This window comes from Astatotilapia calliptera, chromosome 4 (genome assembly GCF_900246225.1).
Source record: "Astatotilapia calliptera chromosome 4, fAstCal1.2, whole genome shotgun sequence".
Classification (NCBI taxonomy): Eukaryota; Metazoa; Chordata; class Actinopteri; order Cichliformes; family Cichlidae; genus Astatotilapia; species Astatotilapia calliptera.
In genome coordinates this window covers 25646205-25667515 of record NC_039305.1, presented here as the reverse complement: position 1 = coordinate 25667515, position 21311 = coordinate 25646205, and the positions used below count along the sequence as shown (strand labels likewise).

General features: G+C 40.8%; 1 protein-coding gene across 5 annotated transcripts in view; it reads right to left on the bottom strand.

Moving 5' to 3' along the window:
• The window catches only part of LOC113021218 (myosin-10), a 76721-nt gene that overhangs the window by 44862 nt on the left and 10548 nt on the right, over positions 1 to 21311 (bottom strand). For 4 of the 5 annotated variants that reach the window (XM_026165740.1, XM_026165735.1, XM_026165738.1 and 1 more), the window contains exons 2-3: positions 20089 to 20466; positions 13176 to 13332 (exon numbers count right to left, since the gene is read on the bottom strand). In XM_026165740.1, the coding sequence (XP_026021525.1) occupies positions 13176 to 13332; positions 20089 to 20433 (502 nt within the window). In that variant the 5' untranslated portion in view covers positions 20434 to 20466. The remainder of the gene's footprint in view (positions 1 to 13175; positions 13333 to 20088; positions 20467 to 21311) is intronic. The other variant, XM_026165739.1, reaches the window with a different exon arrangement.

Here is a 21311-nt window from a genome sequence, read left to right as displayed (position 1 = left end):
GCCATGTTGGTTTTGGAAACAGGAGTGGCCATGTTAAGTTTAGTGGGTGGAGTGCTAAGTAACAACCTGTTAGGATAATAAAGTTTCACTTAACCAAAACTAGTCACCTGTCAACCAGGCTTAAAGTTGTAGGCCCATAATAATATGTAAAACATTAGGCTTTAACAAATTTGAAAAGGATAAATTATTTTAAAAAGTATCCCTTGTTCAGTTACTATGACAAGAGAAAAGAGTAAACATGCTATTTTCGTGAGTCTGGTCAGTTTAACATATGAGCCATTCCACGGGCCTTCTGCTTGACCATCTCCATTTTGCATAAAAAATTTTTGGTTACAAAGTTTGAACATTTACAATTATTGGTATAAATTTATGAATTATATATCAATACTATTAAAAAGATATTTTTTGAAAAATGGTCTGTTGACCCACTTTCAGGCCTTTTTTTGTACACTGAACTCTGAGGCATGAATATTTTGAAAACTATTAAAGATAAAAGCCTGAAATTTTCATTGGCCTTTATTGCTATCAGAATGAATCAGAATCTGTAATTTGGGACAAATACATCAAAAAATGTTTCAGTACTGGCTAAAACTAAAATAACAATAGATAGCTTAATTGGAATAAAAATGTAAAAGATCTTTAACTATAACTGAGAAAATCAGTTTGTTTTGTCATTCGTTTAATTTATTTTTTCTTTTATTTATACTTCCTGAACTATAAATAAATACTGATACTTTGTAGAACTGCTTAAATTTGTATTTCATTTTTTAAGTAGCCAGTACTTGAGATATATATCATGACTCATTTTGACGGTAAGAAAGGCCAGTGAAAATTTCATGCTTTTCAAGATATTCATATTCAAACACTGCCTGAAAATTCCATTTTGGAAAAAAATTGTCCAAGCGGGTTGACAAAAGAAACACAATACATTAACACTAAATCCATACACATGGGATACTACATGGAGTAGAGAGACATAGCAACGCTGAGACTTAATCTACTTTTTTGGTTCAGTGAACACAGTGGCCATACCAGACAAAGTACTAGCGCTGTCAAATAGCAGAAACACACAGTCATGTTCCCATTTCCAACAATAGCAAATGAGGGTGGGATTCAGTCTCCTCTTCTGATATGCTCAGTCACTATTTAGATCATCATTGACTAAAACAAGATTATCGCTGTTCTAGTGCAGAGTACAAATGAGAAACCTGCGATTTCTCTGAAGTCCAAAGATAATGTTTTTAGTGGACCAACCTGCCTGTTTACTATTAAAACCTCTATCGCATAGTAGGGAACATAATATAAAATAACTAAGACGTTTGAAACCTTTCTTGTTCTACTTCTTCTGTGGAACATCAGGGACAACTCCTTCATGATCATCATGGCTACCAACTGTCAAAAATCCCTCAAAATACTATCCACATTATCCCTAAGACAAATTTTCAAGACAGTGGACGCACTGAGCTGCATAACTATAGATGTGACATACGCACAGGTTTGTTTTTCCCAACAGAGCTTAAGTGCTGCATAACAGTTTGCCTACAGTGAGCATAAAATTAGCCTCGTCCTGTTGGGTGTTGCCTTTACACCAAATGAAAGGGGAGAGAATGCAGTTGCGGAAGATATGGCAGCAAGCGTTTGGCAATGTAATCGATTGCAGATGGCAGCCATCGGGGGGGCTTGTTTGGTCCACAGTGGTTCTTTGTGATGGCTAGGCCTGCCATAATCCAACAGGACAAGGCGGTTTTCACGTGTTTGTGTGTGTGTTTATGCTGGTACCTCTGATATCATAGCACTAAGCTCTGCAGCCCCACAGGAATTCCATACACACAGGGGGGAAAAGGGATTCAATCATAGGGAGAAAAATGTATCAGTGTGATGATGACTGACTCTGATAAAACGAGTGAAAGAAGATGTTTAAAAAAATACAATAAATCTGAAAATGTAACAAGGTTAAGCAAAAATCTAGTGGGTGTAACTAATATAAGTCAAACTTAATGTTGTGCAACAGCAACAAGTAGAAGTGGAGTAAATTCTCAAAAGAGAAATTATGAGAGTAATTGTTAACTCAAAAATGGAAAAAGTGATTTGCAGCCTTGTACTGTAGCTACACTGCTGTGCATATATTTACCTTACAGATCAGTAAATATGCACATGTAATCAGTTGCTCATTAAACCCAGTGATGGAGCAGTCATCTGCTTTTCTCTCTTGCCTTCAGAGGGTTATGAGTTTGTCAGAGAGAGAGCAGTGACGGCAGGTAATCGTATCTGTACTGCTGAGGCTTCTGGCATCAGTGCTATGCTTCTCTGATGACAACACTATCGAAGAACGAGGGGAATATATGACAGTGACTCCACCTTAAATCATCTCCTCACCACTCTTTTCAAACATTGGCACCGTGTTCGGGCTGAGAGTGTTATCTACACATAGTAGACTAATGCCTATCTCACGCAGATAGTTATACATTTGGGGCTTGAAATAAATACAGAGCTATAAAAACTAGAGATGCATAGGTAGGCCAAAAACAGGACTTTCACCCAGACCGAGGTAGTAATTGTGTCAATGTTTTCCAGATGCTCTTTGGTTATGTTTAGTCAGCAAATCTATTTGGTTAGGTTTAGGAAAAGATGATCAAACCCAAGAGGTTTTGGTATCCCTAAAAGGAAATCCACAAAACTGTAATAAAAAAAATATTTGAACCATTTTAAGTAGGGATCCATTTATTCAGGCATATGATGCATCTACATTCCTGCCAAATAAAGGCTAAAAAGCTCAAAAAATATCCTTTTAGAAAAGTGACACTATGGCACTGGGCAATAAAACACAATCCACAATTTTGTTGTACATGTACAATGACAATAAAGGGCGATAAAGTCAAATCAGTGAACTAAGCAGAAATAATACATTTATTCTTCTTAACATACACAGTTAAGGAATTTTTACATTTCTACCAAGACTCTGAAGTCCATCAACTTGTAGTTAAAAAAAAAAGAAGCCATGTCAGACACCAAGGATACCAAGATAACTGACAGAGAACAGCTTTCTGGACCTTGCCCCTGTCCAGGTTAGGTAGGAGAAAACTATAAGTGTTTACACATGGAGAGGACTGTAACCATATATCAGAAATGATGTATGACCCCCAAACAGAAAAATGATTTTATCCTCCACGAACTCCGCAGCTGCCTGTCATTAAAGACTCATCCCCTCACATATATTTGTGTGTGTGTGCTTGTATGAGTCGGAGTATATTTGCAGCACACTCATCCAAGTATGCTGTTTGAACAAGCTTCACCCTTTCCCTGGAAGTTATAGCTTCAGTATGTTCGGAGTATAGACAGTCATTTTGACTGCCCCCCCTCCTCAATACACACACACACACACACACACACACACACACACACACACACACACACACACACACACACACACCTGTCTTGTCAGTCAGATCTTGGGTGTGCCCCTCACCAGCACGCCACTCGAGCCCTCACTGCCCCAACAAGTGGCCCCATTTCCCAGGGAAGCACTCTGTACTCCAGGCCTCCCTGCCTGCACCCACACTCACAGGGCCTTGGTCCCAGCCCCCTCCAGACTGCACAAAGCCCCCATTGTGAGGCACAATGCTAGCCACCCCCTCTGCCTTTCCCCTGTACCCTCTACTCCATTTCCCCATAAACTGTGTCGCTTCTGCCCCTTCTTCCTTTTTACCCATCTCCATCACTGACTCCTTTTCAGTCTTTGCCGTCTTTCCTCTTCCCTCGTAGTTATTCCTCCTTAAACTTTGATCCTGTCTGTTGGGCTCTGCCATCTTTTATTCTTGTGCAACCCTTTCCAAGGATCCCCTTCAAAATTAACGTCTCTATGCCCCCCCCCCCAAACTCTTTCAGCACAGCCCACCTCCTTCACATCTCTGTGTTCCAAGACATTTTCCACTTCTGTGACTGTTTTGTTACCTCTGAATCTTCCTTCTCTGCTTTGCTGGGGAGATATTTCATATATAGGTGTATCTGCAACTCTGGGGAGGAAGAGAAACTAAACATATACCACAACAGCGTTTTTCCCAGTATCTGCAGACCTGTTTTTAACAACACTACACTACACATTTCAAAACAAAAAGTAAAACACACTGGGGCGATAAGGTTAAGACATTATCACACAGCAGGAGATGGTTCTCATCCTCTGTGTTCTCATTAATTGGACAAACTGATTAGACTTTTTCCAGCGTTGTTATAACATCAGCACAAATCAGTGCAATATAACATCACACAGATGTATTGTACTGGAAAGATGGCAGATTAAAAACCTAATTAATGTCTACTATGACTTCAGACATTTGTGTTCTCACTTGCACCTCTGCTGGAAAATGACTAGGCAAGTTCAGGGCTGCAGTGCATGTGTATACATCGCAGTGCAGCTATATTTAGATGTCCCACAGTTTGTCTTACAGAGCTTAAAACCAATACATCTGCAGCTGTGCCTCATCAAGTAAAGGGAAAATTCCTCCTAAAAAGGTTAAATAAAGGGTAATGCACCTAAATGGCATATTTAATTAAGAACATTTATGTGCAGTTTTAATTGACAGATTTGATATAAGTATAAGTATAATAGCTATAAACTAAAAATAGGAGGACGTCAGCAACCAATAGTGAAAAAAGCTAAATATGTCTCCTCTTCCTCCCTCAGTTATCTACACGACATTGTGATGGAGACATTCCAGTCTGACTCAGTGTCGCCTGCTTTTAATATGTGATTTGTATTTGGATAAAAATAACCTATACCATGGGTGGCAACCTTTCCGATGATGAGTGCCATCTAAAATTTCCTCAGAAGTCAATGTGCCATATAACTGCATTAGCAATAATTTAATAATGCTCTATAATAACAGTTACACACTATATAGAACAACTTTATAGAATTACATTTGTTTGCAGATGTTTGCAGCTATCAGCGAATAGTTATCAGCTATTTTGAAACAAAAAAAGACTTTTTATCCATAACAAGAACCCCGTAACAGCAAATGAACTATACAACAGATCTCACAACAATGATAAGAAAAATGAACTGGGCCAATATGACATGTTTGTTAATACAGAGATACACATGTTAATGTGATCTCTGGTCTCCCACTCAGAGACACAGGTCTCCGAGTGTCCAGCATTCAGACGGCTACCTGAGGACACTCATGTGAGAGAAAATCTGCTCACGCAGATATTTAGAGCCAAATACTGTCAATAAGGCCTCTGTAGGGCTGGGCGATATATCGAGTTTTTTTAAAATATCGATATATTTTCATACGAGATATAAGATGTGACAATATCGTTTATATCGATATAGCCTATGTTATGTTATAATTATACTTGTGGGGCCGCAGGTTTGCCTCTCTTTCGTCCACTTTTGTCTCTACGCAACGTTACTCGGCCTCGCCTCTCCTTCACTGAACACAACTCCCCCTCCCCCATAGCTTCACCTGCAGGCAATGACAAGTTGAAAGCGGAAAATCTCCGTTAGCGAGTTACCGCGGATCGTCCCGTGCGTGGGGCTGGACGGCGTCAACGTGTTAGCGAGCTAACCACGCTAACGAGCTAACCGCGCTAACGACATGCAGCCCGGAGGAGCTGCACGGCCTAAAATCCTTTCATTTTCTCAAAACTCGACAGTGCGCCTTATGTATGAATTCTGGTTGTGCTTACTGACCGCGAACCGATTTTATGTGGTACACAGCGCTCATCAATCTGTCCAAAAATGTTTTAATATGACTTTGCTACGGAGCTGCACTGCTTGATGGATTGTCGGAGGATTACGGCTACCGGGGAGGAGCCTCGCGGAGTGATACGTACTGTGCTTCAACGTAATATTACCGTACTGTGTGTGTATAAGGACCACAAACGGCACCTGTTCAGAGACGTGGTGCAGCTGTGAAATCTGTCTCTTTGTTATTATGCTCAGCGTCTATTAGTTTACATTTTGACTGCACAATTGTGAGCTTTTTGTTATGCACAAAAACAACATTGTTTTCTTTTATTTATGGACCATGATTATTTAATAAATGCTGATAATTTATTTTTAAGTAATTTCTTCATGTACATCTACGCTGTATGTAAATAAAAGTGCCCGTGTGACATCTGGGACACAGTGTGACTAAGAACTCTCTTTTTGTTCTTAACTTATGGCTTTTTAAAAAAAAAAAAAAATCGAGATATATATCTTATATCGCCATCCAGCTAAAAAATATCGAGATATGAATTTTGGGTCATATCGCCCAGCCCTAGCGCCTCTGCAATGTTTTGAAGACAGTTAAACTAGTCAGTTAGTGATGTCCAGCAGGTGAAAATGCAAGCTCCATGAACACGCACAGCTATGCATCCCAGCTGCGTTCGTAGTTCTGCAAACTTGGACCCCCACAGAGTCGAGCTTTTCATTTTAATCAGCTGCATTTCGAAGTCACATTAATTGGCATTAACTTAGCCAGTTAATGCGAAACAAATCCAGCTGCTCATTAAAGCTTTCTGGTTTGGTCAGTAAAGAAAAAACTGGTCCATATGCCTGAAAGTCCCGAAAACGCATTGTGAATTCTGTCTCGAGTCTACAGATGTATACGTGTATTTCCGCGGTGCTCCTGAAGCATTTGAAGTGTCGGAATGTGGAAATTTCAACATCGCTTGAAAAAACTGCCAGCTAGCAATGTCCCTCTCACTGGTAAGTTATTTTTAGGCAATTACAAGTTGAATCTGGTAGTTGGGGTTGTTAGCTAAGATACCGTCATTAAGAACCTGCAGAACTAGTCTGTCTATGCGAGCTAATTTGTGATGTGCATCGCTGGCCCGGCCATTTATTTTTTAATCCACATTCTCAGATTAACTCACTGCGTGTCATGCCAACGGCTGGACTGGGACAAAAAAAATCTGCCCAGGCATTTTGACTAGAGACCGGCCCACCAGGTATTACAAGAAAAGCCATAAAGCCTTTGAATGAAGACAAATGCTGTTGTGACAGTGATGTACAGTCTTATTGGTATATATATGATTTCTATACATTTTACATCAGATAAAAACTTTGATTGTAAGATTCAGATAATTATTTATTAAAAGCTAGACATTTTAAATGAGAATAAGAAAGAAAAGTATTTCTTTGTGCCCCCTTTCCCTGTTGATGCCCTACCTAGCCCCCTGGCAAAACCTTGCTAGACCCGCCCCTGCACAAGTTACCAGCTGTCAGCTACAAAGGATCTTGGTGTTATTTGTCTCTCAGAAACAGTTCATAACTTCCCTTCAACTCATTCATGTGACCTAAAAGGTAAACCTGTTTCTCCATCACCTGTTCAGCTCTGATGATTCAGTAAGGACATCTCCTGGTTTCATGTTTCCCTCTCACCACATATCCAAACTGATATCAGGACCAGCAGCTTTTACAGCTGTGGCTCCAGCAAACATCATCTGATACTAGAAATTAATATTCAATAAATTCTAACAACAGCTGATCAAGCTTAAACGTGCTGCTGTTGTTTAACGCGACCTCCGCTGGTTTCCTCTTTCTGGCGCAAAGTGGGCGATAAACAAACAAGAGAGAAAAGCCGATCAGCTGATCATTGATCAGTTTCATGATTGAAGTAACAACAGGGGAGGGAGGGGGAGAGAATGAGAGAAGAAGAAGCAGCTGACAGTGTAAAGACGCAGAAAAAGTCCAGCTTTGTGCCTTTTTTCCCCATTGTAGCTGAAGTACGGGACAAACTGTGTTCCTTTTCAGCTCAATACGAAACGCGTAATATTTTCTCTGAATGAGGGATCATTCCATTTTTTACGGGACGGTTGGAAACTCTACTAACAAACTTTGTGAATTAAATAAAGTTCAACATCAGTAACATCAAAGCACCCACCCAGCTGCATAGAAACTCCATCATGCTAGCTAGTACGCAGTACGAGTTATTCTAACTGACTGTAAAAAGTCAGCAGAACTAAAATAAACTCCACATAAACTTGGTTTATATCTGACCCAGACAGACTGCAGGTCATAACTTATCACCTGAAGTTCACTTCACCTGACACTCGGACCGGTGGCCGCCTCGCGTCTCTCCTCCTCCTGCCTCCCCTTTTCCTCACCCACCTGCTGCCCTCTGTGGGAGCTCCGCCATAGCCACCAGCAAACAACTGACATTTTTACATATCTGCCAGCATCTGGCCAATCCACCACCTTTAATTGTTCATGCCGTTACAAGAAAAAAAAATCATCGGCCCATAAAAACTAAAAATCACCATGGCCTGCATTTGTATAGCGCTTTTCTAGTCCCTAAGGACCCCAAAGCGCTTCGACCGACCGGGCAAATGCCCGGTATACCTGATGGCCAGTCCAGCTATGGTCGTGCCATCAGTTAACCCTGGCACGTGTGCCCAGGATTGCCGACCCCTGACCTATACTAAGGGAAATGCACTGCATTCTTTAGTGAGGGACTTGTAGTTCTCATGTTTAAGAAAAAGTTTTGTGATAGCATTACTTTAATTTCTGAGGTTGCATTCACTCTATAAAGGCTCACCTCCCATTCAAATCACAATGGGTTTTGTGTGAATTTACACCTAACATTAACAGTAGATTTCCCTTATACTGACAGATGCTCATCACACTGACGTCAGGATGAGTATATAGAATAAATATGGAATGAGATCTACAATACCTAAGCACAGAAAATGTCTTTACAGTAGAAGGAGACAGTAGGTTTGCTTTTCTTTTTTTAGTTATTTCTAAACAGGTTGTGTCTACAGTACCATCTGTGTTCTCAGATGTGCTGGATCTCTACCATGTGATGGAGATCAGAATAAAAATAATCTCACTGTAAAATCTGCTTTTCAAATTTGTTGATGTGAGGCTGCAAACCAGGCTGTGTTGCATACAGAAAAAAGAGACTCATAAATGGATGCACTCATATTGCCCTTTTTTGACAAGCAAATTACTCCTATGGAGTGCAGTCAGTATATGTGACTATCTGTGGCATTCACTTACCAGTCCTGTAAGTGAGTCGAGTGGCAGTAACATGACTATATTATACAGTTCCAACCTGAGTGTGAGGCGCACTCTTCTCATAGAGTGAAGCAGCAGTAAGAAACAGACAACTAACTCATAAAAGGATAAAAAATATGGATGAAAACTGCTGAACACAAAACACAAATGCATACTTACAATACTTACGGACAAATCTGTCATGAACTGAGCCTTGTGGCCTGAGCAGTTGAGAGGTGAAATAAGAGAAAACTGAGACACGGTGTTGTCAATTAAACAGGGGTCTAACCCTGGCTTCATCCTGACACGGAGAAGGGATGAGAATGTGGACATTCCCCACACTTGTTCTCCTGTGTTTCCTAATCAAAGCCTGAGACAGAAGGAACAAAGAAAACTGCGCTGCCACAGAGTTTCCAGCAGAGCTGCGGTTTGTATTTTTCATGTTAAGTGAAAGGCGACCAAAATGCTTTTAAGGACTTGGGGAATTTTTCCTCTTCAGTGTCTTCAGAGCCAAAACATTCTGGTTGAAAGGAAGAAAGGGACTGAACAAACTAGTAAGTGAAACAGTAAAGGGGTAGAAATAAGAGAGGCCAGCTGCTCTACTTGCTGAGAGGAGAAAGAAATCAGTAGGAGATCCCAAATAGTTTGAGATGGAGCTACAAAAGACATCCTGAACAAGACTGCAGAAATATTAAAAAGGCTGAAGTAGATTCATACAGAAGCAGCCAGCTAAATAGTGCCACTCAGAGTGACACCTCCATTCAAGATCCCAGGGGTAGGTTATTTTAGTTGCATATACAGATAAACACATCGGTATCCACGGTGATCTACCTCTGCTCACAGCAGCCCAGCAGTGGGCAACAGGCTGCTTGGACAACTATGAGAACTTGACAATGACTCAGCTCGCATAATTTAACACAGTGAGGTATGGAGAGCTGCAGCAGCGATGACCTCATTCCACTGCCTGGTTTGCCCTGCCTGTTGTGAGGGGTCCGAAAGAATGAACAGAGAGAAAGGGGGTCAGAGAGAAGAATGATGGCACCAGAGAGGTGTCCTATATCGAGACAAACACATTCTGAAGGCACAACAGGCCGGTAAGACTGAGTGTGTGTGTGTGTGTATTCAAAGTTTTGAAAACCACATTGAAGAAAATATACAAAGACAGGAGCTATATAATTAAGGTGCAACATTAACCTCATGTTATATAAATTTGTTTTCCCAGAACTTTGGGATCTAACTCTACACGAGCCACCTTAAAAGTTCCAAAACCAAACTTTAAAAATCAGATCCAAGGTCAATTTAGGCCTGAAATCTTTCAGCAACAACCATGTGGTAAAGCTGGCAGAGAGTTCACAACTTGCCTCAGAGGAAGTTAGTTAAAGTCCCATTTGGAGGTACTTCGGATTTGATATGATTTATTTAGTATGTGTTAGTACTTTGATCCATTAAAAGACATGTTTCTGTTGAAACAAATGTACCTCTACAAGCAGATATATATCTCAATATACTGGCTGGGCCTCTACACATGGTCTAAACGTGGGCGATTTTCTTATTTTTTAAATAACTGAATGTGACTTTTGGCCAGTTATGACTTCCCTGGAGTGGCGAGAGTCGCTGAAAGCAGAGACCAGAGAACAGCCTGAGGTCATGACAGGAAGCCTTCAGCACATCAGTCAGACACACAAACCCTGAAGCTTTACAGCTGCAGCAGGTCCACCAGACAGTTATAGCCCTTTTTCACTTATATCTACTCGACTTTGGACATTTTCCATCACAACCCAGCACCACCTAACGCGTGTAGTGTTTTTATAGTGATACTGCCGAAAGTCCCGTGATGTCATTTGCATGTGACACGAATGCCATGGTATGGTGATGGTATGGTGATGGTATGCCTTCTGCTTTGTCTATGGATATAGGTCAAACTCAGGGACCACAGCGTTGTTTTTTTGTGTAGCCATTTCCCTCGTTGCCAGGTTTTGAATTTTAATTTGATTTTGTGGAGGTGATGCTCTCATGACTCATTGAGTGAAGCCACATCAGCTCAGATCACTTGGAGCCCTGGCCGAATAGGTACTCCAAAAAAAGTACCAGGTACCAGGTATTACCACCTAATGAAAAACCCTAAAAACTGAGTCGAGCCTTGCCAAGTTAACATGAGCAGGTACTAGTGGGAAAGGCCTCTTACTGTCGCATAAAGCTGAAACAGGTACAAATAAACACACTATTTAAAGAATCAAAACCCTCAGATGTGAAAGAAGACTCAAGAGAAACAACAGGGAGACATGAACACTGTTGTTCTAGTGACCGCGATGGCTCAGAGCAGACAGGCTAAAGCTGTCTAAACACTGATAAACTCTAATAAAGGTTCTGCTTATCACAGCAGTCCTTCTACATCAGAAATTCAAAAACAATTAGTTGGTATTCAAACTGGGTCATGGCCTTGTGTCTTGTGGGTCTTTATATTGTAATCATGCTCACATGATGACATTTTTAGAATTACAAAAAGGAGACTAGTGTGGGCTTCAATAAAAGACCATCAAAACAAGTTGTGCAACTCTTTTCCAATAATGCATGCTCTATTAACCTTTTCCTGCTGTCTATCCTACAGCAGGCCGGGTGGATTTTGATGAGCTCCAGCTACACCGTAAGTTCAAGTATGCAACAGCTGTAGCTCAAGACATGAACCAACTATGCAGTGTATTTGCAAGATGAAAACCAATCTGTGCTGCAGGTCAAGTTAATGACAACTTGAAGACTGATGTTTTTAAAACCTGCTTTCTCACTTTGCCTCCTTCGGTGTCTGCCCTGCCTTTGTGTATCTCCTTTACTTTTGCTATAAATTCCTTTGTCACAGGGCATCAGGTCTACCAGGCGAGCCTCTCGCTACACACATTATTAGGAGCTTAGAGGCTTCACTCTCGCAACTCACAGCACATTACGCTCATCTGAAACAAAGCAATGATATACTAAACCTTTTAGCTGACCTGGCTTAAATTTCCAAAACAATCATGTTTTTCAAACTGAACAAAAAGGAGAGGATCTCAGAACTACGGTGTTTCTATAAAAAACTAAATCAGTATCTGAAAATTCAAAGTAAGAAGTTTTGGCTGCACAAATCTAACCTTTTAAAGACATAGTGCAGACTTAAACGTGCTTATGTGCTGCATAGTAAAAGATACCACTGTACTATGATGTCAATACTGAAATTTCTACCTAAATTATAAAACATCCCCAGTGATGAGATTTTTAGCTCAACTCTTTGGGACTACATTACATCATATATCAAACATATACAGGAGCTTACGCTATTTTTGCCCTGTGTTTGATTATGGCTCAGTGGTTCTGTGATTTCAGTGGAAGCTGAAGCACCACATTTTTTCTTTTCAAACCTGCATGTGGTTCTGCGGTATTGCAGATGGTACGATGGTTCACCATAAGAGTGAGACAGAGGAACAAGCCTTGGCTTTTGGCACTACCAAGCCTTGAGTTAGAAAGTTGAAATGCTACGGCTCTCAGCTACCATGGGGCTGAAAATGCCATTTTATGTCCCCCTCCTAATCTGAGACATCCAGTCTAAGGCTCTCCTAAAAATGCCACCATTATAAAGTAAACTTCTGTCTTCATTTCAGCTTGGAAAAAATACTGCAGTGGTTTAAAAGGCAAATCAGTTCATGGTTTGGAGAAATAATTATGTAGAGAGCCAAAAACATTACATTAGCAGACCTCTGGCCAGTATTTGTGAGAACAAGCTAAGAATAAACGATGCAACTTAAAGCTTTGATGTAAAACTCTTTGCCTGGTGTTTAAAGGATAAAGACTGTGTTGAACAGCCTTGCATTACCCTGCAATTACCAATTAACTGACTGACCCCAGCCATACACCTGGAAAACCTGCCACATAGTTAATCTGCTACTTGACCCCTTCAGTGATAACAGACACCTCTCTGACCTTGTGACCTTCCACATACATTACACAACTATATTCACACACTAATCTCCAACACTATACAGGCAAACCCAATCCTGCTCGCAAGTGAGATAAACACCAAAATTCTTCAGCTTCCATTATACCTGTTTGCTAATAAGTTAAGTTACCTTTAAATGTGTTTATCACTTATTTTACTACATACTGTAGTTTTCAAGTAATCATAGCAAAAGGTCCATTTCCAAAGAGCAGATGTGTAACATACCTTGAAGCATGCAGCGGTATGCTGATTCAGAGATGGCATAAATGTGCGGAGGCATCTCATGCCTCTTCTTCCCTCTGTACATCTCAATGATGTTCTCTGAATAGATGGGCAGGTTCTTGTAGGGGTTGATGACCACGCAGAAAAGCCCAGAGTATGTCTGTATTTAAAGATATGAAACAAACAAACATGGAGGTTAATATCAAAGAGTTCTCTAAGAACTAAAAGAACATATGATTAGGTCTGTTGTGGATGTTTCTCAAGTTTGCTCACAATGATCACATAAAGGCTCAATGGAACCATAAGTGGATACAAACAGGATGTGTAAAACATTAAGGTCTTTTAGATTGAAAGGAGCATGTACATTTCTGGTTTTATAAATCATCTAGCTTGCATTTTATCAGTGCAGGAAGACTTGTCATTACCCACATTTTGGTAGCTTACATCATCATAGCTGGCATGCAAGACAGTGATAGACGCAGAGCAGAGCAGATCTGAGGGAATGCTGATAAATGAAACACTGAGCAGACACTTGTCTGTGTGCAATACCCAGAGAGCCTTTTTAAGCCAAAACAGCACCGCATTAATATGAATAATGAGTTTATGGAATATTATAAAGACTCATGTTAGAGCAAACAGTGTGCACTGCAAATGTTTAGCCTACTTTCTGACTTGCGGTGTTGCATTTGGCTATGCCATTAGCTTGACAATGTCTCCCTAGAGAGTGTGTGCGAAGGCTTCTGAGCTATGCTGTAGGCTGAATCTGACTCAACCAGAGAGCAAGGCAGACGGCGTGAGGGGCCCTGGTGGGGCAGTGGCTCTCGCTCATTCTGCAGATGCTATAGGGGCTTCACATTTCCCCTATGGATGACACAGAGAAAAGGCTGCTTCACGGTAGTATGACCTTCACACTGACATGCTAGGCTTATTCCAGGAGCCCACACAAATCTCCATTGTATTTACAGAATATAAAGTACAGCTATAGTGACTGAACCTTAAGAAAGTAATAATAACGCATACCTTGAGTTATGCCTCTTTCAGTGAGTTAATACCTCATATATAACTAAAAAAATTAGAGCCAGATGTTGAACAAAAGATAGATGGATATTATAAATCTGTGAGGCCGAGATGGCTAAACACCCTGGGCACCAGAGTCGGGCACCTCTCTGCTAGCTACTTGGAGTTACAGATATGTTTGTGCAGTGTTACTTAACACTACTTACAAAAACATGAACATAATTCCAGAGGTGCATATCTCCACCAATGATAAAAAATTCACTTGAGACCATGCTTGAATTAAGCTCATGGGTTCCAGAAGGATATCAGAGTCTGGATGAGTCTGCTCCATTTTCTTGAGAACATCAGAACAATCCTCATTTCATTTTTATTTCAACTTGATGTGGTTTTGTGAAAAATATTACACAAAATGCCCAATCGTGCACTCTCTTAAGTGTTGATGATCCAGATTCAATCTGGATCAATTCCAAGAGTTAATAACTTCTATTTTGGGCCCAACTTCACTTCTGGTTAAATTTTCAAGCAGTTGCCTTTTGAGTAATCCTGCAAAAAAAATAGGCAACAAACCAATCACTAAAACCTCTCGAGCAGAGGAGAAGTCCGGAAATAGAAATCTGATCTATGAAACTGAAATTATTTTGACGATCAGGTTCCTCTTTTGACTGTCAACATGACAAATGCAGTTCAGAAATAAATAAATTTAAAAGGCAAATGCTCCATGAACTGTTGTCCATAATAAGAGCCTTTGTTTTGAAGAGCCGTAAATATTTAAAAAGCTATTTATTCTATCGCTTCCTCAGCCATTAATATAGTACAACTAGTAAACAAAGCTACAATATTTGGAAAAACAATCTCCTTCTGGGATCTTTTTGTATCAAAGCATCACACATCATGACACCTGCTTCATTATTAACGCTGCACCTAAGGCTGAGTACAGCACTGGGACGTCTACCTGAGTGACTCAGCAGACGATCACAAAGGACCCGGAGAGCACACAGCGTACTGTAGCTGTTACGTAACAGCTCAGTCAGGGGCCTAAGTCAGCACTGAGCAACTGATGCTGTGCTGCTGATACAGAAGAAAGAAGGCGATGAAGTAGAGAGAGGCAGACGAGGATGAAGAGCAGAGCAATGATCCAGCTGACGGAGCTCCCTGTGGTCCAATCCAATGGAGAAGCAGAGGCGTAAAAAAACACCTAGCCATGCTCTCATCCTTTCTGTAAATTGCTCCCTACATGAGGGGGAGAGAGCTGCTGAAACTCTAACTCTCCACTCTCCTTTTCGAAGGCTAATGAAAATTTAATTCCCCCGTATCTGAAAACTGGAGCCACTATAAATGGAGAGTCTGTTCTGTTTCCATGGTTTAGTTCTGCAGCATTTAGTGCAAAAGCAGCTGGTGTGGCTGCAGAGAGATACCTGGACTTGAAGTTTGCTGTATCACATTCTATGTTCATGTTTTATTTGGTTAAAACTGCACAGAGCAGACCCGCCCTTATCTATAGATTTCTTGTTCATTTTGAGGGTCAAGTAAAATGTCTTTTGTCATAAAACACTATTTTCAGCTCCTCTCTTATTCATAATGGTTTGTCACAGTGAAAAAAAAATATGATGCCAGAATATTAAGTGGTTATTATTCCTCAAACATATGCAAATATGAGAGAAATAAAATAAGGATATTCTTATTGTGAAATATCCTGCAGGATAAATCCAGTACGAAGACCATTAACAACTGCTATTGCCAACTAGCAGAGGACACAGCTAACTTAACACCGCCTGACAAGAAGCCATGCCTGGCCCAGTCCAGGAAAGAGAAGGTGATATTTCCACTGTGAAATCAGATCCAGGGGAGGGGATGCCGTGGCCTAGTAACAGCTGAGCAACACATAGCCAACAGCAGACACAACAGCCGACCCCATCTGCCACCTCTGATCAGTCAGACAGCAGGCCTACGTTGACGGGACTTTCTCCACTCCAAAAGCCGTTAAGGGCACTCTGAGTGCAGAGACTTGCTCGGCGCCACTAATCTGTGTGGACTACAGTAGACTTTGACCAGTTCCCCAACGGGGCTCTGCTTCACTGATTTCATAGCAAAGCTAATAAATACTTCAGACTTGGCTTTTGAAGTAAAACACTGGTATGTGTGGTATCCAATCAGTTTAACAGCAGCAGCAGAACGATCAAATGTATAAGCTTTGAGGCAGTGGAGCCCATTATATAAAACATACTATATGCTATCAGAAAAGCTGTATGAATCTATGGCATTACATCCACCACACATTTTATTTCTGTAGAAATCTAAGAGGCAAAATGAAGAACAATCATAGCACAGCAACAGGTTACATCATAACCAACCTAAGTTCCTCCAGAAATAGAAGTCAACCGATGACTTTAATCTAATCATATTAAAACATTTTCTCTACAAAGTTATAAGGATGAGCCTGGCCATGCAGGTTTTCTTCTCTTTCTTAGGTTGCGCCTGCTCTAGACCTGCAGGCAGATCCACTATTACAATGTAATCATTCTGAGCAGGGCCATAGTGTAGGAACTACGCAAATATTTGAAATCAATAAGAAAGAAATGGATTGTGGGTCAATACTGATGTTTAAAGTAAGAGTTTTCATACACATTTTTAGTGCAAAACTGCGATATATGAAGTTGATGATCGGTCAACAGAGTGAATATCAGCTGATACTTATAGAAAACCAATGCATGCCATAAAACAAAGAAAGAAAGAAAATCTATGTCATTATTCTCCAGGACAAGTACGTCAGAGCGGAGAGGCAGAGTGAGTGTGGGAAAAGGAACTGAGTTGATGAAGATAGGACAGACACTGAGCAGCAGAAGAGCTGAAGTAGGCGGCAGGAGACAGACAGACGGATGGTCTTTTTGCCGTGGAAGAATGCTGAGGCTTTCTGACAGCTGAGGCTTATCTAACAACACAAAGGCTTGCTTGTAGCCCAGCTAGTGAGTAGCATGGTGGCTAGCCTGTGACTCACCACCGTACAGATAGAAAGGTGCCAAATTTAGTGAGCCAGCTTGACAGGCGGCCTGACTTTACACGAAACAAGCCGTCAGCTCTACAAAGGGCCATACAAAAGAGGCTGTACAGGATAGAAAAATCACACAGAAACTAGGATTTCACTGACCAGTAACAGATGTGTGATTGTAATTAACAGTAAAGATACACACTGGAAAATTACTGGACGCCCACAGTTGACTTTTCTGCATGTTTCGGCAACAATATATAAGATTTGTTTTCTTCACAGTAACCTTAACATACAGAATGTGCATTACTGACCTACTGACTCATCTAGCTCAGCAGGAGCTCAGTCTACTCCACTTAACTTGAATTTTCAAAGCTTACACAATTGAAAATGAAATAATATAACATCACAAGGGACACCAGTGTGAGGCATTCTCTCAAAGCAATACAGTTTCTAATAGGGGTGCAACAATACTCGTATCAATATTGAACCGTTCGAAACAGTGCTTTCGGTTCGGTACGCATATGTATCGAACAATACAAAATTTTTATTTTATCAACTTTTCTACTGACGATGCTGTCTGTGTTGAGCGCTCAGTGGATTTGCGCTCGACAGTGCAGCCTAGGCGGAGTAGTCGAACGCAGATTCACTGAGCGCAGGGCAAGCTAGCAAGACAGAAGTTAAGCTCTCGTTGCAACATGGCAAATTGAACCTCCCCCACCCTCATTCAGATCTGGCCTTTGGAACTATTTTGGTTTTCATGTAACGTATGACCCTGAAGGTAAGGGCGTCATGGACAAAAGTAAAACAGTTTGTTGGATGTGCCATGCAATGCTCAATTACATTGGTGGGAACTAGTGCGTTAGCGCAGTTTGCTCGTTAACGTGTTGACGCCGTCCAGCCCCAAGCACGGGGCGATCTGCGGTAACTCGTTAACGGAGATTTGCCGTGTTGTGGCGTTAACGTCATTTCAACGGGATTAACGCTGACAGCACTAGTGGGAACACAACGAATATGACTGGACATTTACTCCGACATCATCCTAGTGCAAAGACAAGTGGAAGCAGACAAAAACAACAAGCAGGCATGCTACAAACTTTACCCGAGTCATTTAGACAGCCGTTAGCACATGATTCTCCTTATGGGGACCTGATATGTTTAATATGCTGCTGAGAATATAGCCCAGAAGAAGCGTGTAGTATAGCTTTTATTTTGGAAAGAGACATTTCTCTGTAATAAACTCTCTTTTCCAAAGATGAGTGATTTCAAAACTGTACTTTTGAGTTAAAATATATATTTATAATTTTAATAAATGACAAATTAAATAGGCATGAACATTTTTTTTTTGTATCAAAAAAATATCGAACCGTGACACCAAAGTATCGAACCGAACCGTGAATTTTGTGTATCGTTGCACCCCTAGTTTCTAAGTACCTGATACATAAAGACATGGTACAGTAAGTCCTGTACTGTATAAACATACACAACAACCTGCATTGTCTGCTAGAATGTGGATTGTGATATTGGGGATTATCAACATAGGTCTTCTAAGTACAGTTAGACCAAACTACAGAGTCCCTTTAATATTAGGTTATTGAAAACAGTAATTGTGTCCTAAAGGCAAACCTATGAAAATATTTTACAGGTTTAGAAAAACAGTTAGTACAGACCTCAACTTGTAAAAGACTTGCAGAATCATATTATGACTCAGATACAGAGGTCTTTCCAATTATCTCAATTCAAAGCACAGCCTTGGGGTAGGCATTATATTATGTCTGCAGTAGATATATCAGAGCTCTGGGGGGTAAGTCAAACGCACTGGAAAGAAGTTTCAAGCACAGGGGGTTTCTTTTTCTAACAGTGAGCTAAACAGGAGAAAATTCTCTTCCTTTTAGAAAACCAACACAGTCAGACATATGTTTTCAATTTCTCTTAGGCAAGGGGACAATTAACAAGCACCAAAGCCAATTCTGAACCCAGAAAAAAACTGAAACCATGACACCATGGTATTAGGAAGAAACTGAAGAGGGAGCTGGTGGAATGACATGGAAATTCAAGCCATATGGGAAATTGCTGAAACGCTTTCTTCCATTTTGGTAGCGGCAAATTATAATAATACTTTTAAGCATTTGACGATTGCAATGCGTTGCTGCATTCACTTTATCACATCTTGTTGGATGAAAGGCTCATTTATAAGTGCAACGAGTCACCCAGCAGCGCCCGAACCACAGTCTCTCAGGTAAAAACTAACCCACATTCTATTCCTGGTAAACATGTCACTAAATGGGTCAAGATCGCGTCACAGAGCTGCTTCATCTGTGGTGAAACTGGATTATGGGGACAGAAGCGATGCAGTGATAGAGACCACTCCAGACACTGCGTAAAAATTCACTACTACAAAACATTTAGATATACAGACACCAGAGATTTTCCTGACTGGTCTACATGTGTAATATATTTTAAAAAATGGCCATGTGGATGAGAAAAACTGAACTGATAGGGTTGTTTTGTGATCTGAGAAACAGCTAAAATAAAGGAATGTGGGGGTTAGGGTGACACCAGCAAGGTTTATGGCAAAGGTCTGTCTTTAGCCAAGGTGAGAGAGAAGTTATGGCATTTAAGACCATAGAGCTCTGTCAGTCATTCTGTGTGCAAATATGTGAGTGTGTTTGTGTGGTCATGAGTCACTCAGATGAGCTGCTTTTTTCCCTAAACAAAGATGGATAAATATCAGATCTCACTTTTAACCAAGACTGTAAGACAGGTGACTAAACACGAAACAACTGCCTGCAACGAGCAGAACAGCCAGAGAAATCATTTTGAGGTCAACCATCCACCAGTGTGTTGAGTTTACAGTAAACTGTTAGAAAAAAAAAAAAAAGAACCTTTTGAAGGCTCCAGGTCTAAGTCACTCACATATATGAGTCCAGAGTAGTAGCGGTCCTTCAGGTTGTGCAGCACAGACGCCTCATTCAGGCAGGTGAGTTCAGCCATGTCTTCCACCTTGCTAAATTTGGGTGGGTTCATCTTCTGGATGTCATCCTTGTTGATCACCACCTTTTTACCATTCTCTGCCAACTCCACTAGCACTTCCTCGCCACGCTCTTCTCGGATACCCGCCGCCTCAAAGCCATGGCGCTCGGAGGGGACCCACACTAGCTTCTTGGCCGTCCAGTCAGCCTGTGTGGCTGGGTTGTAAACCACAGCCCGGTCCACAAACAGGTAGCGCTCTGGGTCCTCTTGCCCACTCCGATGAGACATTTTAACTGGGAATGATCACCACAATATGGCCACCTAGAAGAAAAGGGGGTGCAGCGATAAGTAGCAAAACGTGAAATTTAGTCAAATTTTACATCTCACCCTATGTGATCAACAGGAGTGTGTGTGTGTTTGATCGCAATGGGATTGCACTGGTCACTTCATAGGAAGTAACCTTTCTGCAAACAGCTGCACTCTGACTGTAGTCACTCTCAGAGTGAGTGATGGAGGTTTGCAGATAACTAGCTAATTTATAAATACAGACGGATTGCTAACATGCTGCCATCAGTCTGAATGAGTCATTGTCAGCGAGCACAACTCAAAGGTACTCCACACAACTGGCTGCCAGCTGGTTATATTCTAGTTATATTCCTATAAAACAGGAACACTGCTTAGTGCAACAGTTAAATATACATTTCTGTTAAATGTGAATTTCTGTCTATGTAGACAGCAACGGTGATGTTTGAAGATATATTACAATTAACTGGTGTATTATCAGAAAAGGACTGCATGTAGATGCCAATTTCACCCCATTCAATAGCAGACTGAATCTGTCGTATGTTAGGTTTTAGTGAATAAATGAATAAATAAATAACTGAAGTGAGATAAAAACTTCAACTTTGAGGGCATGATTTGCAGTTGAAAGAATGTGATATATACTACTGCAATTCTCAGCAGATGGCAAAGTAGTTCTGTTAAAATAACATCGCATTATGAACTTAGTGTCTGGTGATTCCCACTTGTAGTCATCACTATAGATCCAATAATGGCAGAAACGTCCAGTGACACTAATACTTATGAATTTAGTAGAATTCACTGATCATTATACATCACATAGATATGCATGAATTTAAGTATGTCTCTTGATTCATAGCTGGTAT